Source organism: Hyperolius riggenbachi, chromosome 2 (assembly GCF_040937935.1).
Source record: "Hyperolius riggenbachi isolate aHypRig1 chromosome 2, aHypRig1.pri, whole genome shotgun sequence".
Taxonomy (NCBI): Eukaryota; Metazoa; Chordata; class Amphibia; order Anura; family Hyperoliidae; genus Hyperolius; species Hyperolius riggenbachi.
The window spans coordinates 205,647,178-205,667,626 of record NC_090647.1 but is presented as its reverse complement, the minus strand read 5'-3'; the positions used below and the strand labels follow the sequence as shown (position 1 = coordinate 205,667,626).

Genomic DNA, 20,449 nt, shown 5'->3' with positions numbered 1-20,449 from the left:
TTGGGGACCCTTGCTTTAAGAGATGGGATAGCTTGTCTGATGCTGCTTTATCTTCTGAGTAGCAGATCTCTGACAGAGGATAAACTGCACACAGACACCAAGCTTTAGTTTTTCTCAGGAACACACACTATTCTAATGTTTTCACTGTTCTCTGAGGAAACTTTATATTGTTAAAATCATGTGCTTTCAAATGAGCTTATCTGCCATGGCAGTCATGTGACACAGGGAGAGAATAAATCAAATTACAACTTGTGATTATTAGGCACAAATAAGGGGGGAATAAAGCAGGCTAGACTAGATAAATGTATACAGGGTGCACTTCTCACATATGCCCTCGCCCCTCTACCTTGGTATGCATTTATTAAACTTTTTTTTTTCTTTCCCTCACACGTTTACTAGATACATTAAGAGTGGAGAATATTCAGACCAATATAGAAGAACGGAAGAATCTGTAGCCACCATAACCTGACAGCTACAGTGTTATGTAAGCAATGCACCCATCAGCAGTCATGAAGCTTGGCCAGTGTAGCAGAGCGCCTGCGTGGAACAGCCTTGGCTGGCGTGTGTAGGTGCAATGCATTGTGGGGTCCTCTGCGCTTGCGTGCTGGGCGCCTCGCTGTGCATTGTGGGACAGACTCTCGGTGGCGCAGGATTAGGGTGTCCGCCATCTTGTCCTCTTTCGTTAGTGTTCTTTCCAGGCCGCTCCCCGGGGATCGGCTGCTGTGTGTCCGGGCAGGGCTGAGTTATGGGCCGCTCGCGTAGTCGCAGCTCCTCCCGCTCCAAGCATGTCAAAAGCAGCAAGCACAACAAGAAGCGCAGCCGCTCCCGGGAGAAGGAGCGGGTGAGGAAGCGCTCCAAATCCCGGGAGGGGAAGAGGAGCCGGCGGCGGGAATCTCGCTCCAGGTCCCGCTCCAATACAGCCTCCAGGAGGGAGCGGGAACGGCCTGCCACCCCGCCGGACCGTATCGATATATTCGGGCGCAATATGAGCAAGCGGAGCAGCCTGGATGAGAAGCAGAGGCGGGAGGATGAGGAAAAGAAGATCGAGTACGAGCGCCAGCGGAGGATGTGAGTGGCCATGCCCTGCTCTGTAATGTGGCTGCAGAGGCCATACCCTGCTCTGTAATGTGGCTGCAGAGTCCATACCCTGCTCTGTAATGTGGCTGCAGAGGCCATACCCTGCTCTGTAATGTGGCTGCAGAGGCCATACCCTGCTCTGTAATGTGGCTGCAGGGGCCCATACCCTGCTCAGTAATGTGGCTGCAGAGGCCATACCCTGCTCTGTAATGTGGCTGCAGAGGCCATACCCTGCTCTGTAATGTGGCTGCAGAGGCCATACCCTGCTCTGTAATGTGGCTGCAGAGGCCATACCCTGCTCTGTAATGTGGCTGCAGAGGCCATACCCTGCCCTGTAATGTGGCTGCAGAGGCCATACCCTGCCCTGTAATGTGGCTGCAGAGGCCATACCCTGCCCTGTAATGTGGCTGCAGAGGCCATACCCTGCCCTGTAATGTGGCTGCAGAGGCCATACCCTGCCCTGTAATGTGGCTGCAGAGGCCATACCCTACCGTGTAATGTGGCTGCAGAGGCCATACCCTACCGTGTAATGTGGCTGCAGAGGCCATACCCTACCGTGTAATGTGGCTGCAGAGGCCATACCCTGCTCTGTAATGTGGCTGCAGAGGCCATACCCTGCTCTGTAATGTGGCTGCAGAGGCCATACCCTGCTCTGTAATGTGGCTGCAGAGGCCATACCCTGCTCTGTAATGTGGCTGCAGAGGCCATACCCTGCTCTGTAATGTGGCTGCAGAGGCCATACCCTACTGTGTAATGTGGCTGCAGAGGCCATACCCTACTGTGTAATGTGGCTGCAGAGGCCATACCCTGCCGTGTAATGTGGCTGCAGAGGCCATACCCTGCCGTGTAATGTGGCTGCAGAGGCCATACCCTGCCGTGTAATGTGGCTGCAGAGGCCATACCCTGCCGTGTAATGTGGCTGCAGAGGCCATACCCTGCCGTGTAATGTGGCTGCAGAGGCCATACCCTGCCGTGTAATGTGGCTGCAGAGGCCATACCCTGCCGTGTAATGTGGCTGCAGAGGCCATACCCTGCCGTGTAATGTGGCTGCAGAGGCCATACCTTACCGTGTAATGTGGCTGCAGAGGCCCATACCCCGCTCTGTAATGTGGCTGCAGAGGCCCATACCCCACTCTGCAGCGTGGCTGCAGAGGCCCATACCCCACTCTGCAGCGTGGCTGCAGAGGCCCATACCCCGCTCTGCAGCGTGGCTGCAGAGGCCCATACCCCGCTCTGCAGCGTGGCTGCAGAGGCCCATACCCCGCTCTGCAGCGTGGCTGCAGAGGCCCATACCCCGCTCTGCAGCGTGGCTGCAGAGGCCCATACCCCGCTCTGCAGCGTGGCTGCAGAATGAGATGCATATGGTAACTACATAGAGGTCATACTCCACTGTGTAATGTGGCTGAAGAATGAGTTGCATACGGTAACTAGATGCAGGGTCCATACCCACCCCCCACTGTGTAATGTGGCTGCAGAATGAGTTTCATATGGTAACTAGATGCAGAGGCCATACCCCCACTGTGTAATGTGGCTGCAGAATGAGTTGCATATGGTAACTAGATGCAGGGGCCATACCTCCACTGTGTAATGTGGCTGCAGAATGAGTTGCCTATGGTAACTAGATGCAGGGGCCATACCCCCACTGTGTAATGTGGCTGCAGAATGAGTTGCATATGGTAACTAGATGCAGGGGCCATACCCCCACTGTGTAATGTGGCTGCAGAATAAGTTGCGTATGGTAACTAGGTGCAGGGGCCTTACCCACACTGTGTAATGTGGCTGCAGAATGAGTTGCATATGGTAAGTAGATGCAGAGGCCATACCTCCCACTGTGTAATGCGGCTGCAGAATGAGTTGCATATGGTAACTAGATGCAGGGGCCATACCCCCACTGTGTAATGTGGCTGTAGAATGAGTTGCCTGTAGTAACCAGATGCAGAGGCCATACCTCTCTGTAATGTAGCTGCTGAATGTGTTGCCTATAGTAACTGGATGCAGAGGCCATACCCTACTCTGTAATGTGGTTGCTGAAGGAGTTGCCTATAGTAACTGGATGCATAGGTCATACCCCATTCTGTAATGTGGCTGCTGTATAAGTTGCTGTTAGTAAACAGGTGCAGAGGCCATGCCCTACTCTGTAATGTGGCTGCTGAATGAGTTGCCCATACCAACCTGATGCAGAGGTCATATGGTTAAGCAGTAATTGTTCACTGGACATGAGCATTAAATCAGGACTGTGTAGTCGGTACAATAAAATCGTCTGACTCCTCAGTTTATGAAACCACTGACTCCAGGTACTCAAAATCGCTCTGATTCCACAGCCCTTGCAGGGTTATAAAGTGGGTTAGAAAATCAACCGACGACTGTTTATCAAACCACGACTCCAGGTACCCAAGGATTGCCCTTACTCCACAGGCCTGCATAAAATTCAACTTTATGTGAATTATGCTGTACAGGAACTGGGGCTCTGGTGTAGTTGAGGTGAGCCAGCTAGAAAGTCTATAGGGAAATTCCGCTAATGTGATTGGGTAGACAGCACACTCTTGAACGTCTAGGTTTCAGATAGGTTGTAGTAAACTACGCCCACAGTATTCAGCCAAGTAGAACACTTCTAGTTTTAAGGTGCGTACACACATGCGACTATAGTCGTTTGAAACAATCGTTCCCCGATCGTTTCAAAGGACGATCGTTTAAAAAAAAGCAGCCAACGACCATTAAGTCTAACGACGGACGAGCAAGGTCGTTAAAAACGAACGATCTAGCTTGGCGGATTTTTCCCAACAACGATCGTTTGCAAAAGTAGTACATCGTTGGAAACGGTCGTTCGTACTATGCTTGACATGCGCATTTCACTATTTCTCCATGGAACTTACCATTTTTTGTGCAGGCGCGATAGGTGCTTTTACGTGATGTAACGTTCGTTCTAACGATGTGATCGTTACACACCTTTTAAAACGAACTTTACGTAGGTCGTTCTTTCGTCAATTAAAAGTTTGTTCGTCGTTGACAACGAACGATCGTTGTCGCATGTGTGTACGTAGCATTAGACGTTGCTGTGATTGGAGATGTCCCTATGGACTTTCTTCCTTGCTCACCTTAAACATACTAGCTTCGGGTATTCACACTATAGGCCAGGTTAATCACCAAAAAAATGCTTTCTTTTGGTCTAGGACCATAAATAGCTTGACAATATGACAAATGTAAAGGAAGAAAATATCCTAAACAAAATTAAAATAAGTCAATCATTTATTATCACATTATCTAAAATAACACTAAAACCATAATCTTGCATATCCTAAAGCCGCATCTACACGCGTAAATGCGGCCGCGATGTTCCTTATCAATTGAGCCGCTGATGCGGCTCGATTGATAAGATCCGACAGGACGGATCTTGCTTCCGTCGATTCCCCGCGAAGGGTCAATGGCAGGGAATCGAGTGGAAGATAAGCGGCGCCGGCAGGGACGAGCGGGGAATCGAATGCGGCGCACGCGGCGGGGAGGCGGAAGAGGCGATCCGGCGGCTAATCAAGCCGCCGGATTGCAGCCTCATCTACTCGTGTAGATGAGGCTTAATACTAGCTTCGGCACTGGAATTGGAGGGGGACAAGTTGCAGCTTTGCACAGGACCAGTCAGGTTTGCAAGTTGAATGAGGCATGGGACCCACTAGAGCGCTTACAGAAGTTATGCTTTCTAGGAATCCCCAGCGATTTCAAAAATGCTTTGGTACTGTAAGCTTATGGCCATGCTTCCACAGGAGCGATTGAGATTATGGTAGCTGAAATTGCAATCAGTGCTGCAGCAATGCAGGGATCCAAATTGCATTCCCTGAAATCTCACTGGAAAGCGCCAGTGTTTGAGAGATATTTGCAATTCCTGGTGGGTTCCAGGCCTGACTGATAGCTTGATCAATCAGCTGTCAGGTATGAATTGTCAGTGTTACCAATTTTCTGCAAACAAACAGTTCAGCCCCTAAGGGCCCCTTATAACTGGGTCTGATTCTTTGGTGTTTACTGACGGTGATCGCTAGTGTTTTTTAAAAGCAATAATGTACAGTAGACTCCCTTTATAGTAAATTCCAAGGAACCAGGAAAAGTAGTTTACTATATTGGAAGGTTAGTACCATCTTTCCCTGAAAATAAGCCCTAGCTAGAATTTTGAGCATGCGTGAAATATAAGCCCTACCATGAAAATAAGCAATAGCAAAAGTTAAAGAGGAGAAAGAGGCAGCCAGCAAGTGGGGACACTGCAGTGCTGATCAGACACCAGTCCTGTCATCCCACCACACAGCAAAGTTATCAGCTGTGTGCTGGGATGACAGGACAGGTGCCTGATCAGTACAGTAGCATACCTTCAAATCAAGGAACAGCACAGTACAAAGGAACAGGAAATGTTCTGCTGAGAGACATATAAGGCATCACCTGAAAATAAGCCCTAGCTCATCTTTTGCGGTAAAAATTCAACACTCTTCTTTTCAGGGGAACACGGTATATCAGAATTGGCCATACATTGTATATTTATACTGACACATTTGCTGCAGCCTGAGGACTAACTTTACTATGTCCAGAGGTTTACTATAACAAGATTCTACTGTAATGTAAAGCATTTAGCAGTGATCTCACTGCCGCGGTCGCCGGTGATTCGCAGTAAACTCGGTGCTTGCAGTGCTTTTTCACAATTTTTTTGAGCGATCACAAATGCAAAGCGATCGCTCAAACACCGTGAAAATGTTCAATTAAAAAAAATATGCATGTACCATGAAAAAAAATTGCTGCTGTTTTACGATCCCCAGTGTGAATGGGCCTGAGAGTTTTCCACTGCAGAGCAAAGAAATTCATTAAAGGACACCCAAAGCGGAAATAAACAATTGTAATCTATCTTCCTTCTAAAAATGACTTTTTAAGATATTCCAAAGTTTTGTATCTTATGTTTAAATCTACTTTTTAAGTTTTAACTGTTTTATGGTTTTCGCTCAATGACACATTCATTGAACTTTAATCTTTTTATCTCTTTCCTGTTCTCAGAAACCATTTTCCGCTAGAAAAGGGTTTTATAGTTGGAATTTCTTATCAGTGAAGGTCACACTGTAGTCACTTCCTGTCTGAGTCAGGACTGAGTCAGCCACTTATCTACCTGATATTTAACTCTTTCAGGCAGAGAAAGAAAAAAGGAACGCAGTATAGTTATTTGAGTGCTAGGCACTGTACATACCCATGTCTATCTCATCATGTCACCTCGGGTATCCTTTAGCCGCTGAATCAACTGTATAATTAACTTTCCCATTTATTTTCAGTGAATGGGGCCAGCGGTGCAACTGTATGCAATGTAGAAGCTGTGCGTTCCAATGTAAGCCCCATTCAGATGGCTGCCAGCAGAAACAACTTTTTATGGTCATGACCGTATATGGTCTGCTCACCTAGGCAGCATCTACATTCTGACTTTGTATGAAATTCAACTAGCCAGTTTCACTTGCTGCATACAAAATTTTAAGAAACCCAACACACAGGTACAGAAAAACTCGGCACCAGGTCGGGGCTTTAATACAAGGATGCTCCACCATTCAAAACAAATGTATCAAGTCTCACCTGTTTTCCACTTAATGTTGCAGCTCCAGCAAGACGTGCTTAGTGTTGGGGAAGTGAAGAAACACGTAGGTATGGTACACAAACACAGATTAGGCACTTTGTTACCGCTGGTTTATTGCTTGTTCAGGAGTACAGCCATGTACACTCATCACAATGTGAACATGGATGGGAAGTGGTGGGTGCAGGGGTGACAGGGAGGGCACAACAGCCGTTTCACGCTAGAACAGCGCTTGGTCGCATACTTGTCTGGAGATAGAGCGGCATGCAAGGTCTTCCAGGTTATCACTGAAGCCCCGCCCCGCTTGTCGCTCGTTGGCCCCTGTGCCGGAAAGTGTGTTTGTAGTATATAAACAAGTTAGGACTTGCTGCTGTTGGCTCAATGAGTCACATGCAATAATAAACCATGCCGCTCTATCCCTGGAAAGCATGTGATCAAGCGCTGCTGTGCCCGCACCCACCTGCCACCCCATATTTACTTTCTGATGGATGTATATTGCGGGACTGCATAAGCAATAAACCAGCAGCGAGACAGCGCCCAGTCTTTGTACCATACTAAGGCTGGTTTAATAGTTACATAGTTATTTTGGTTGAAAAAAGACATACGCCCATTGAGTTCAACCAGTACAAAGTACAACTCCAGCCTGCTCCCTCCCATATCCCTGGTGATCCAGAGGAAGGCGAAAAAACCCTTACAAGGCATGGTCCAATTAGCCCCAAAAGGGAAAAATTCCTTCCAGACGGCAATCGGATAAAATCCCTGGATCAACATCATTAGGCATTACCTAGTAATTGTAGCCATGGATGTCTTTCAACGCAAGGAAAGCATCTAAGCCCCTTTTAAATGCAGGTATAGCGTTTGCCATAACTACTTCCTGTGGCAATGCATTCCACATCTTATTCACTCTTACTGTAAAGAACCCTTTCCTAAATAAATGGCTAAAACGTTTTTCCTCCATGCGCTGATCATGTCCTCTAGTCCTTTGAGAAGGCCTAGGGACAAAAAGCTCATCCGCCAAGCTGTTATATTGCCCTTTGATGTATTTATACATGTTAATTAGATCTCCTCTAAGGCGTCTTTTCTCTAGACTAAATAAACCCAGTTTATCTAACCTTTCTTGGTAAGGGAGACCTTCCATCCCACGTATCAATTTTGTTGCTCTGCTCTAAACCTGCAATATCTTTTTTGTAATGTGGTGCCCAGAACTGAATTCCATATTCCAGATGTGGCCTTACTAGAGAGTTAAACAGGGGCAATATTATGCTAGCATCTCGAGTTTTTATTTCCCTTTTTATGCATCCCAAAATTTGTTAGCTTTAGCTGCAGCGGCTTGGCATTGAGGACGTTACAGGCGCACGTTAGAGCAGCCTGTAACGCACCCCAACGCACAGCAATGAAAAATCAATGGGCTGTTCACAGTGCCCACATTGCGTTACATTGTAACACAGCACGTCCAGATAACGTACTGCATGCAGTACTTTACACGCGGCTAAGCCGCGTTAGACTGTTTGCACATGCTCAGTACAGGTGGGTTTTTTTATTTTGGGGGCGGGGAGAGGCCGCTACGTAGCCAGGCACATGGCTACTTAATATTCACTGCACTTGCAGTGTTTTCTTCTTGGAGCGGCCGCTGATTGGCTGGCGGGACCACGTGATGCGGAGAGCTCCGCTCACGTGGTCTCCGCAGTGCCTCCGACAGAGCAGGCGCACCAAGAGCTGCTTGTAACGTGGCTCTTGGCAGCGTCCTGCTCCAACACCACCAGCCGTTGTGTTAGGGGCACGTTATGCGACCTTAACGTCCCCTCTAACGCAACGTCCTGGTGTGAAACCAGCCTTAATGTTAATTCCCCTGGGCAGCACAAGGACTTTGCATAGGAGTGTCGGATAATTAATATTTCCAAACCTGATTAGGTCTGTCCAAAGGAATTCTTCCTGTGGAGCAAAAAAATAACCTAAAGTTGAATTCCTATCTCTTCCTTAGTACTCAGTGGAGAAGAGAACCAAACACAAAGCAGCGACCAAAATAATTCCCCTGCTGATTTCCGATCGTTTTTCTGAGCGATTTTCCGATCACTGCTATAGAAAAAAAATCTATCAGAAAAACTGATCTGTCACAAATAATTGATTTGATCCATCTGTGATGGGAAATTGCATGGAGTGTACCAGGCATTAGGCCTTGTTCACATCTAAAATGGTCGGACAGCAGCGGTTTGCGATTTTAAAAAAAAATATTTTTTTGCGCCTCCTGGCGCTTACCTGCGCACTATGGATTTTTGTAAAGCGCTTTTGCAGAGCGATTGTGTTCAGGAAGTGAACTCTCTGACCCGGAAATGAATAAATACAATGTATTCTTAGAAGAGCTGGGGAAATCGCTTTACAAAGCGCTTTTTTCAAGCAATTTGCGATTTCCCTATACCTTCCATTGAGGCAAATCGCCCCAAAAATGGCACAGGCACCGCTTTGGTGAGCGGGTCGTAATCGAACTGCTCAAGTGTGAACACTCTTATGGTGGCCATACATGGTACAATAAAAACATTTGATTATCTCGTTTATTCGATCTAAATGATCAAATCGAATGAAAGTTGAAAATATTTTTTTTTCGATGAAGAAATTTGAACGATTATCCCGTTTTTGTTTTTTTGAGAAAAATCAGATTGGACATGCTGGAAAAATCTTTATATTTGATCTAAAGGAATAATCGAACAAAATTATCTAATCGACAGAAAAATGAAAAATTGTACCATGTATGACCACCCATATAGGGAATCATTGCACAAGCGCTTTAAGGGTGATTTTGAAAATCGCTGGCGCTTAAAAAAAGGTGAAAATGCCCTTAATGTGAACAAGCCCTCAGTGGCAGAGGATCAGCAGGAGAGTCAGGCAGTTTGCATTGTTTATGCCAGGAATACATGGGTCAATTCGGCTGCCGATTAGCCGCCGGAGCGACTCCTGCCGCTTCCCTGCTCGTCCCCGTGGATCGATTACTGCTCGTCCCCGCCGGCGCTCCTTATCAGCTGCTCGATTCCCTGCCATTGTCCGCCAGCGGGGATCAAGCGGGCGCGGGTCAAGCAGCCTGATCAGACCAGCTGAATATTATCAGTTGGCCGGATCAGCTGCTCGATACACGGTACAGAAACGTACCGTGTATCTCCAGCATTAAATGGAAAGAAACATATCGGCCTCCTTATCCCTCTCACTTCAGATAGTCAAGGTTGTGCTCTGATGGTGTGGGAGAATCCTCAAGTGAGAAAATTCACTTCAAGTGTAATACTTACCTGGATGGAGGGAAGTCTCTTGATTCCTGTTCCACCATCCGGCTCATTGTTTCAGAGTACTGTCTGTCGGCAAGGCTATTTGACTGAACAGCTCTTTGGAACTACTGTTGGGGCCTGTACACACTGCTTCGCTTGCGCTGCATCTTTAAAATTGCATGCAATTTTTATATCGCAAGCCTTCATGAGAATAGAAAAAGCGCATCGCACCAGTGTGTACAGGTACAGTAAGTTAATCAGGGCTGTGTAGTCAAGGAGTCTGATCAATTTTGGGTACCTAGAGACGGTGGTTTCAGTCGCATGATTTTTAAACCGAATCCGTAGCCTTTGTAAAAATTAGACTGAGTTGGAGCACTTTTGGGGACCTGGAGTCGGAGGATTCATAAACTGAGTCTGATGATTTTTGTACTGACTCCCCAGCCCTGATTTTAATGCAAGTCAATGGGAGCGTTTTTTTTTTTAAAAAAATCTAAAACGCCCGTAAAATCGCTCTTTGGTGTCTTTCCAGCATCAGGCTGGTTGGTCCTCATCGGTGCATGGCATGGATTAATATGGCTGTATGGGGTAGGACTTGAAACACCCAGAGTTACAGATTGCCCAGCAAGCTCTGGTGAACCAGAACTCCTAGGCTTGTATAAAGATCTAAAAAGGATTTTAAAAAAGTCCTTTTAGTAAAATGCTATATAAAACCGAATTTTGCCATCTTAAAGTGGACCTGAACTCAGAATTTCATCTCTGCTCGTAACCTCCCTGGCGTTCAGGATTTCTGTGCAAATAGTGATGTATTTTTAAAACTTTTTTTCCTGTAACTTGCCAAAATGTGTCAAGCAAGGGTCTAGTATACAGTGCAGGAGAGTATTGATGTGTATGCACGTTTATACAGTTCACAGCATGATTTTATGGACGGCTATATCTGTCAATACCACTAGGGAGGTTAAAGAGAACCCGAGGTGTGTTTAAAGAATGTTATCTGCATACAGAGGCTGGATCTGCCTATACAGCCCAGCCTCTGTTGCTATCCCAAACCCCACTAAGGTCCCCCTGCACTCTGCAATCCCTCATAAATCACAGCCGTGCTGTGAGGCTGTGTTTACATCTGTAGTGTCAGTCTCAGCTGCTCCCCCGCCTCCTGCATAGCTCCTGCCCCTGTCCCTTCCCTCCAATCAGCAGGGAGGGAAGGGGTGCAGGCGGGGACTGGAGTTCTGCAGGAGGCGGGGAGAGCAGCAGACTGACACTATAGAGATAAACACAACCAGCTCTGACAAGCTGTTTGTCAGCAGCGTGGCTGTAATTTATGAGGGATTGCAGAGTGCAGGGGGACCTTAGTGGGGTTTGGGATAGCAACAGCGGCTGGGCTGTATAGGCAGATCCAGCCTCTGTATGCAGATAATATTCTTCAAACCCACCTCGGGTTCTCTTTAAAGAGAACCCGAGGTGGGGTTCTGACAATGCTATCCACATAGGCTGGTTCTGCTTATATTGCCCATCCTCTGTTGCTATCCAGATCCCCCCTGAGTTCCCCCTGCGCTCTGCTATCCCCATAAATCACAGCCGTGCTGTGCGGGCTGTTTACATCTGTACTGTCAGTCTGCGTGCTCCCCCGCCTCCTGCATAGCTCCGGTCCCTATGCAGATTCGCATAGACAACACAAGTGAATGGGCCTGTTTCCACTTGTGTGGGATTCTGTGCAGTTTGTCGTGCAGAAAAAATCTGCACGGCAGACCCATCAGAATTCGCACGCCGCACGCGATTTGTCGGTAATTTAATAGGAAAACCGCAAGCGTTTTGTTTTGCGTTTTTCTCTGCGTTACAGCTTGAAAACCAATGTGAATGCTTGCCGGCATGGACATAGTTAAAATCACGTTGTGCAAACCGCGAGCGATTCCACGTGAAAATCTGCATAGAAACGGCAACGCAACCGCATGCGGATTCGTTGCTGCGATTTTCCTGTCGAAAGTGTGGCGCACTAGTGGAAACGGGCCCTAATGCAGTGGCTGGATGGTGTACTGGTTAAGGGCTCTGCCTCTGACATGGGAGACCTGGGTTCGAATCTCGGCTCTGCCTGTTCAGTAAGCCAGTAATTCAGTAAGGAGTTCATTGGGCAAGACTCCCTAACACTGCTACTGCCTACTGAGTGCGCTCTAGTGGCTGCCTCGCAAGCGCTTTGAGTCCGACAGGAGAAAGGCGCTATACAAATACTGCCATTATTATTAATCCTTTTAGCGGCAGCCAGTGAACAAGCATGCAGATCAGGTGCTCTGACTGAAGTCAGACTGGATTAGCTGCATGCTTGTTCCAGGTGTGTGATTCAGCCACTATTGCAATCAAAGAGATCAGCAGGACTGCCAGGCAACTGGTATTGTTTAAAAGGAAACATTCATATCCCTCTGAGTTAAGGTTCCCTTTAAAGAAAAACATTTCTTTGTTACAGCTGATACAAATCCTGCAATAAATCTGCTGTGTCTACTTTCTGCTTTCATGGAAGCAGCCATATTTTTAACATCCTGTGTTTACCAATTAGCTCTTTGCCATGGCAGGCAGCTGATACAGCTGATGGATCAAATTACAACTTCTGCTTAGTCACAGATGAGGGGGAATTAGACAGGCTAAACTCTGTAAATACATACAGGGTGCATTTCTATATGGTTTCCTTCTGTCCTGTGCAAGAGTTCAGGTCCACTTTAAACAGAAGGGCCCATATGCCATTTGTGTGTGTTTTCACCTGTTATGTATTCCACTGCAGCAAAGGATTTCTTCTCCCTGTGCCCTCTTCATAGAGAACTGTATGCTGCTTGTCCGAGTACAGGTATAAGCAGACTGCAGATAATGGGTGGTCATGACCAATGGAAAATGGACATTAATCAGAGGAAACAGTCAAGTTAGATGAAAAGCTGTGTTTAGCTGTCATCACCCCTGGCCCTTGCGTAGCTAACGTTTTCTCCTGAGTTTTCACCTACAGTGCTCTCTCCAGAATTTTTTTCCAGCCGGGTGGCATGAAAAAGTAGCCGGGTGGCATGAAAAAGTATCCTGGTGGGGCAAGATGAGAGAATGCAGGGCCGGCACTTCTCTGCACAATTCTGCTTACAGCAGAGGAGGTGGTGAGCAGATGACAGCCGGGTACTCACCACAACTAGCCGGGTGTAGCACCCGGCTAAAAGAGCCTGGGGAGAACCACTGACCTATGAGATCATTTTTCATCTTCCTTTAGGCTACTTGCACACCAAGACGTTGCGTTAGGTGCTACGTTAAGGTCGCTTAACGTGCACCTAACGCAAGGCCTGGTGCTCTTCGATGTGGACGTCAGAGTGAGGCACGTTGTGCAGCTCACTCTGGCGTCCGTGATGCGTACTCTTGGACGCATGCGGCATCACGTGGTCCCGCCGGCCAATCGCCGCACAGAGCGGCCGCACCAGGAACAACGTGCAGTGAATATTAATTAGCCATGTGCCTGGCCACTCTCCGCTCCTCCCCAACATGACTGAGCATGTGCAAACAGTGTAATGTGGCTTAAGCCGCTGTAACGCCGTAGCATGCTGCACTTTCGGAAGATGGCACGTGGGCAGTGTGAACAGCCCACTTGTGTTACATTGCTGTGCGTTGGGGGAGCGTTACAGGCTGCACTAACGTGCAACTGTAACGTCCCTCTGTGTAAGCAGACGTAAAGTAACTTTTAGCCCTTTGCAATTGAAAAAGTACCAAAAAGTAGGTGAAAAGTGCTATCAATAGGATTTTGTGTATTTTCTTACTTGCTGGGGGTTTAAAGTGTATTTTATTGATAAGATGTAAAAATATCAACTTGAAGAAAATAAGGGGGAAAAGTGTATTGTGCCCTTGTCTGATAAAGATAGATATATATTTGGTAATCTATGTGTATGCGCCACCATCACTCAAAAATGCCTTGATCCAATTTGACCAATTTAAACCAAACTTGGTATACAGATCCCTTACTACTTGGGAAGATATGTTCTGGCGGTCTCTAAAAAAAAAAAAAAAAAAGTGGGCAGTGGTGCCCCCCCCCCCCACCTTAATTCACTCTCTGCCACAAAGCCATAGTATACGGCCTGAGTGGTAAATTACGGCAACTGCGGGTGCCTGATTACCGGCAGACATACTAGAGAAACTTGTGGAAATGCAAATTAGTTCATGTTTGAAAATGGACCAATCAAATTCTGCAGTGGCAGTATTTGGTCAATTTTTAAGTTACGTAAACTATTGCTTCACATATCTGTTGGTGTACTGGAGCCTTTTGGCCTGGTTTTTAGGCCAAAAGTCTGTGTGTGTGTCAGCCTATGGGCAGGAGGGCTTGTCCATGTGTGTACAGTGCATCCTGCTAACTGCCAATGCACTAGCCTACCAGCACACACACTATATTTAGCATTCACCCAAATAAAGATTGCAGAAATGCGCCACTGAATAGCAAACACTATTTAAAAAATCCTGTAATGCTGGGAATACGCAATGAGATTTCTCAGCCTATTTATTTTCCGATCGGTTTCCATTCACTTCTATGAGAAATTGATCAGAAAAACGATTTGAAAATCAGATCGGACCTGTCGGAAATTATCTATCGAACCATCTATCTGCCAAAAATTCTCATGGTGTATTCCCAGCATGAGGTTTGCTAATTTGTAATTCAGCCATGTAGAGTCATGCATTCAGTGCCCTGAACATTGTCAGCTGTCCTCTTCAAGCACAACATAATCTGGAGCCCTGCTGCCAGAGGCTTTATTTGATGTTTATTGTAATCTAAGGGCAAAACTTTTGCCAGCATTTATCATTTTCCAGAAGAGCCCCCAGAGCTCCATTGCAGCAAGGTATTGCCAGGAATAAATAAGGGAAATGCATACTTCAAAGAGCAAATCATTTCAGATTGCTTTAGATAAAAAGTGGGGCTTTTTTAAAGTATAGTTCGGTTTTAGCTACATTGCTATGAACATGCTTCAGTGCTATGTAACTTATAACTGCTATTAAAATCATCTTTTCATTTGTAGTTTAGCTGGTTATTAATTATTTCAGAATTGGTGTGAAGTTTAGATGTCCTTTTTTATTTACTAGGCAGGACACTGAACCATGTTATTGTCTAGCATGAGGGTGTGTATAGCTGGATATTTATGATGGTTAGTGATGGCTAGCTTTGCTTAAATTAGTTTCGCGTTAGATTTCTTGATACAAATTTTGAATGGTGTGAAAAGGAAATATATAGAAGGTGATGAGTGTGGGTTCTCAGCATAGGCATGTGTATATTAGAGATGTCTTGAACCTCTGATTTTCGGTTTGCGAACCTCCGCAAAAGGTTCGGTTCGCGAAAAAGTTCGCGAACCGCAATAGACTTCAATGGGGAGGCGAACTTTGAAAAATAGAAAACATTCTGACGACTGGAAAAATGATAGAAAACATGTTTCGAGGGCTCTAATACCTGGAGGCAGACATGATTGAGTGAAATACACATCAAAAGTCACAGGCAAAATTCTAGATTTCACATAAACCCCTATTTTAGGTTCAATTTTAGGCCTCCCTCCTACCCTTCTTCCTTTTCCCTCCTACCAGAGGGAGGAGGGTCTCATCTGCCAGGGAATTCCAGTATTTCAAAAACCAGCTTACATACCGTGACTGGGATTTGAACCAAGGTCTCAGTGTATGGTAGGTAACTAACATATCCATTATACCACCAACACTACTAGCTGAAAGTAGCTGAAACTAGCCTAGCATGTACCATTTATGCTCAATGCAAGAGAAAAATTAGACAAGACAAATAACATTTATAATCACACTTTTCTCCTGGCAGACTCAAAGCACCAGAGCTGCAGCCACTAGGGCACACTCTATAGGCAGTAGCAGTGTTAGGAAGACTTGCCTAAGGTCTCCTACTGAATAGGTGCTGGCTTACTGAACAGGCAGACGAGATTCAAACCCTGGTCTCCTGTGTCATAGGCAGAGCCCTTAACCATTACACCATGCAGCCACTGCTTACGGATATGTAGCCAGACATGGCCTTGTCTTTTGTGTTCAACAGTTGTCAAGAGAAAAATTAGACAAGATAGCAGTGTTAGGAAGACTTGCCTAAGGTCTCCAACTGAATAGGTGCTGGCTTACTGAACAGACAGAAACGAGATTTGAACTCTGGTCTCCTGTGTCAGAGGCAGAGAGGCAGAGCCGTTAACCATTACTCCATGCAGCCACTGCATATGGATATGTAGCCAGGCATGGCCTTGCCTTTTGTGTTCAACAGTTGTCCAAAGAGAACCCCAGATAGCCAGGTAGATTCATATCTCTCTCTCTAGTAGGGATGGTCACCGCTTTCCGCGGAATTGTATTTTTGAGCATAAATGGTACCTGCTAGGCTGGCTTCAGCATGTAGTGTTGGGGATAGAGAGAGGGATGAATCTACCTGGCTATCTGGGGTTCTCTTTGGACAACTGTTGAACACAAAAGACAATGCCATGTCTGGCTACATATCTGTAAGCAGTGGCTGCATGATGTAATGGTTAAGGGCTCTGCCTCTGACACAGGAGACCAGAGTTCAAATCTCAGCTCTGTCTGTTCAGTAAGCCAGCACCTATTCAGTAGGAGACCTTAGGCAACTCTTCCTAACACTGCTACTGCCTATAGAGTGTGCCCTAGTGGCTGCATATAAATGTTATTTGTCTTGTCTAATTTTTCTCTTGCATTGAGCATAAATGGTACATGCTAGGCTAGTTTCAGCTACTTTCAGCTAGTAGTGTTGGTGGTATAATGGATATGTTAGTTACCTACCATACACTGAGACCTGGGTTCAAATCCCCGTCACGGTATGTAAGCTGGTTTTTGAAATACTGGAATTCCCTGGCAGGTGAGACCCTCCTCCCTCTGGTAGAAGGGAGGGAGGAGTGGCCCACAAGAGGCTAATTAAAATCACCCCAGCAGAGTGTGTAGCAGCTGTCCCGTAACTAATAAGTGTAGGCAGACAAGTGAGTCAAATGGTATAAGGACCTTGCTTGGAGGAGGGGGGGGGGGGGGGGCCTCCAGCATTGAGAGCAGTGTGTTTGGCAACAATGTGTCTGCTGTCTGTGATGTAGAGGGTCAAAGTTTTGCTCAATAGAGCAATATGGGGCGAATCGAACTTCCGGGAAAGTTCGCCTTTGGTAGGCGAACGCAAACCACTGAAGTTCGCCTGGAACCGTTCGCCGGCGAACCGTTCGCGACATCTCTAGTGTATACCTATTATTGTGTACAGGAAGATTTGTAAAATCAGCTGACAGCAGATTTGTGAAAAGTTTGATGCATATCTGAGAGTCCCAAAGTAACATACAGCAAACTTGTGGGACTCGTACTGAGTTTGGGACTGAGATTGCAGAGGCCCCTCTAGCTTTATTTGAATTTGGTGAGGCTTTGTGTTCTTCTTAGCAGCCCCTTTCACATGTTTTAGGTTGAGATTATTTTATCATTTCTGCCTGGTAATATCCACAAGGGAGAGACTGCTACATTTCTTCTCCACAAGGGTGGCACATGGGAATAGCAGCTGAGCATGCTGGTAAACAGAGCTTGTATTTGCAGCTCCCAGTAATTTTGATGTTCCATGAAGCAGACTGCCTCTGGTTTTGACACATCCCCCTCCACATCTATAACCAGTGTTCTCCAACCCTGTCCTCAAGGCCCACCAACAGTGCATGTTTTGCAGCAAACCACAAACATCCACAGGTGAGGTAATTCGTGTCACAGCAGAGCTGATTAACTACCTGTGTGTATTTCCACAAAACATGCACTGTTGGTGGGCCTTGAGGACAGGTTTGGGGAACACTGATCTATACTCTGCTAAAGTGTCTCAATCGCTGTATTGGCATAGCATGCTCTACTTTCAGATGCAGACTTGTAGTTCACAGGAAGCTTGATTGAAGAGGAAGAAGGCTAAAGCCTCATACATGTATGTGGGCTGTTGTCTGTCAGGGATCAAAAACTCCATCTCTCAGGTGACAAGTTTGGAGCTGAGGTTCGGTGAGCGGGAGGACATAGTGGGATAAATTTCACATCCCTACAGTAGTTGCCTGGTTGTACTTCCAATTCTACAAGGCCTCTGCATAGTAACTAAGGAAAACGAAGTTTGCTTTCGTAAAACAGAAAGAATTTGCAATAATTCATTGAGCTTGAGATGTCTCCCAGTGCATCACTGCTGAATATATGCAAATTAACCAAAACATTGCATTTTAGTTTCTATTGTACTGAAAGTCATTTAGCTGCCTCAAAATTAACATACTTTATGAATATAATTCACCTGAAAAAAAACAGCTCACATGGACTTCTAACAAAAAAATGTCGGAGAAGAAAATGTGCGTACATATAACTGCTTCCACAGGGACCGTAAGAAGGGCGGCTGATAGGCAGTAGAAAGCTGAGTCGTGACTGAGCACTTGCTTAGATGCGACTCCATAGATGGACTGCCTCTTCATTGCCTGTTCCGAGCACAAGCGCAGATGACACGCTGAATTCATGGCCTTCAGCCTCCTATTGGAAAGTGGCCTGAGTCTTGTAGCCTCATTTCTTGTTCAGCTGTAGTTTTACAGGAGAGAAAACTTTACACACTTCACTTGCCTGTCCGATCCCATCATAACCTACATACAAAGTTGTCTGTGATCACAGGGAGAGACTGGCTGCTGATTTCTCAATCAATTGACCACTCGTTTCTGCTGATAGATTCACTATTTGTGACCAGAACTATAGCTTGAAGTGCTGATCAGAGTCTTTTAGTAGCATAGGGAGATGCTGTACAGTGAGACCTTCTTAAAGGACAACCGAGGTGACATGAGAAAAACGTGTATGTACAGTGCCAAGCACACAAATAACTAGGCTGTGTTCCTTTTTTCTTTCTCTGCCTAAAAGGGTTAAACATCAGGTATGCAAGTGACAGTTTCTGTCTGGGTCGGGACTAGGTCAGACTGGGTTACACTATAGCACAACCCTCACTGATAAGAAATTACAGCCATAAAACACTTTCCTGTTAGTAAATAGCTTCTAAGAGCAGGAAAGATAAAAAGGATCAATAATTTATAGATTTGAGCTCTAGCATTCTGCAATGAAAGTGTCATCGAGCAGAGACAATGGTGTCAATTCACCAGAGGTTACCAACCTATTTATCTCTTGGGAGGTAATTTACCTCCTGTGATATCTCCAAATAGCAATTCTCCAGAAGTATAGGGGAAAATATCGACAGAGAGAAATGCAAGAGATAAATGTAAGATAAGTATGAGATAAATAAGTGATAGTTAGTAGTTAGTTTTTCTCCAAATCACAATTCACCAGGGAAGAAAGGGGGTGTGGCCATTCGTTATTTTTTCATCTCTTTTATCCCCTGAATGAACCTGGAGATATCGTGGTTTTCACACAGCAGCTGCTGCTGTGGAAGATGGAGCCTTTTGAGCTTACTCTGTTAGGCCTGGTGCACACCAAAAACCGCTAGCAGATCCGCAAAATGCTAGCAGATTTTGAAACACTTTTTCTTATTTTTCTGTAGAGTTTCAGCTAGCATTTTGCGGTTTTGTGAAGCGTTTTTGGTGTAGTAGATTTCTTGCATTGTTACAGTAAAGCTGTTACTGAACAGCTACTGTAACAAAAACCGCCTGGCAAACCGCTCTGAAGTGCCGTTTTTCAGAGCGGTTTGCGTTTTTCCTATACTTAACATTGAGGCAGAAACGCCTCCGCAATCCAAAATCTGCAGCAGCCCGGGAGTATGCGTTTCTGCAAAACGCCTCCCGCTCTGGTGTGCACCAGCCCATTGAAATACATTACCCAAGCGTATCCGCAGCCGCAAGCGGATCGCAAAACGCAGCCGAACCGCTCTGGTGTGCACTAGGCCTTAGAGCTTGCTTCTATTATGAGGAGACGAAGGCTCAGGAGGAGGGTCTGTTTAATCGCCCCTCGTATTTTTCGTGAGAGAACAGTTCTTGATAATTTTACTGAGACCGAGGTGGTGAAGAAGTTCAGACTCACTCTTGATATGATTTATGATATGATCCGGCGGGAATACTCTGGTCACGTAGTGGTAAAACTCCGCCTCCTACCCACAATGCTTCACTTTCAAGCTTACAGAGAGGAAAAGTATCCCATGTAAATCATGAATACTGATTACCTAACTCTCTGCTTTCTCACACTTTCCTCATGCATATCTCTCCATTATCCCCTGCTATCGAACATTTTTCTCTCTGTCCTCTCACACTGGTGAATTGACTCCAGAGTGTTAAAATACCTCATGAGATAAACTACCTACCTTTTTTCTCTTAGTAAATGCTCTCTGGTGAATTGACGCTTATGAAACAGTAAAAACCTAAAAACTAGATTTCACCACTGAGGGGTTTTACCCCTTGAACACCAGAGCAATTTTCACCTTTCAGCGCTCCTTCCATTCATTCGTCTATAACTTTATTATTACTTATCCCAATGAAATGAACTATATCTTGTTTTTTTCGCCACCAATTAGGCTTTCTTTAGGTGGGACATTATGCCAAGAATTATTTTATTCTAAATGTGTTTTAATGGGAAAATAGGAAAA

The 20,449-nt window shown here is 45.8% G+C and overlaps 1 protein-coding gene across 2 annotated transcripts in view; it reads left to right on the top strand.

The window, feature by feature from the left end:
• The first annotated feature begins 616 nt into the window (after positions 1–616).
• ARGLU1 (arginine and glutamate rich 1) overlaps positions 617–20,449 on the top strand; it is a 37,126-nt gene continuing 17,293 nt past the window's right edge. For both annotated transcript variants that reach the window (XM_068268016.1, XM_068268015.1), the window contains exon 1: positions 617–1,068. In XM_068268016.1, the coding sequence (XP_068124117.1) occupies positions 746–1,068 (323 nt within the window). In that variant the 5' untranslated portion in view covers positions 617–745. The remainder of the gene's footprint in view (positions 1,069–20,449) is intronic.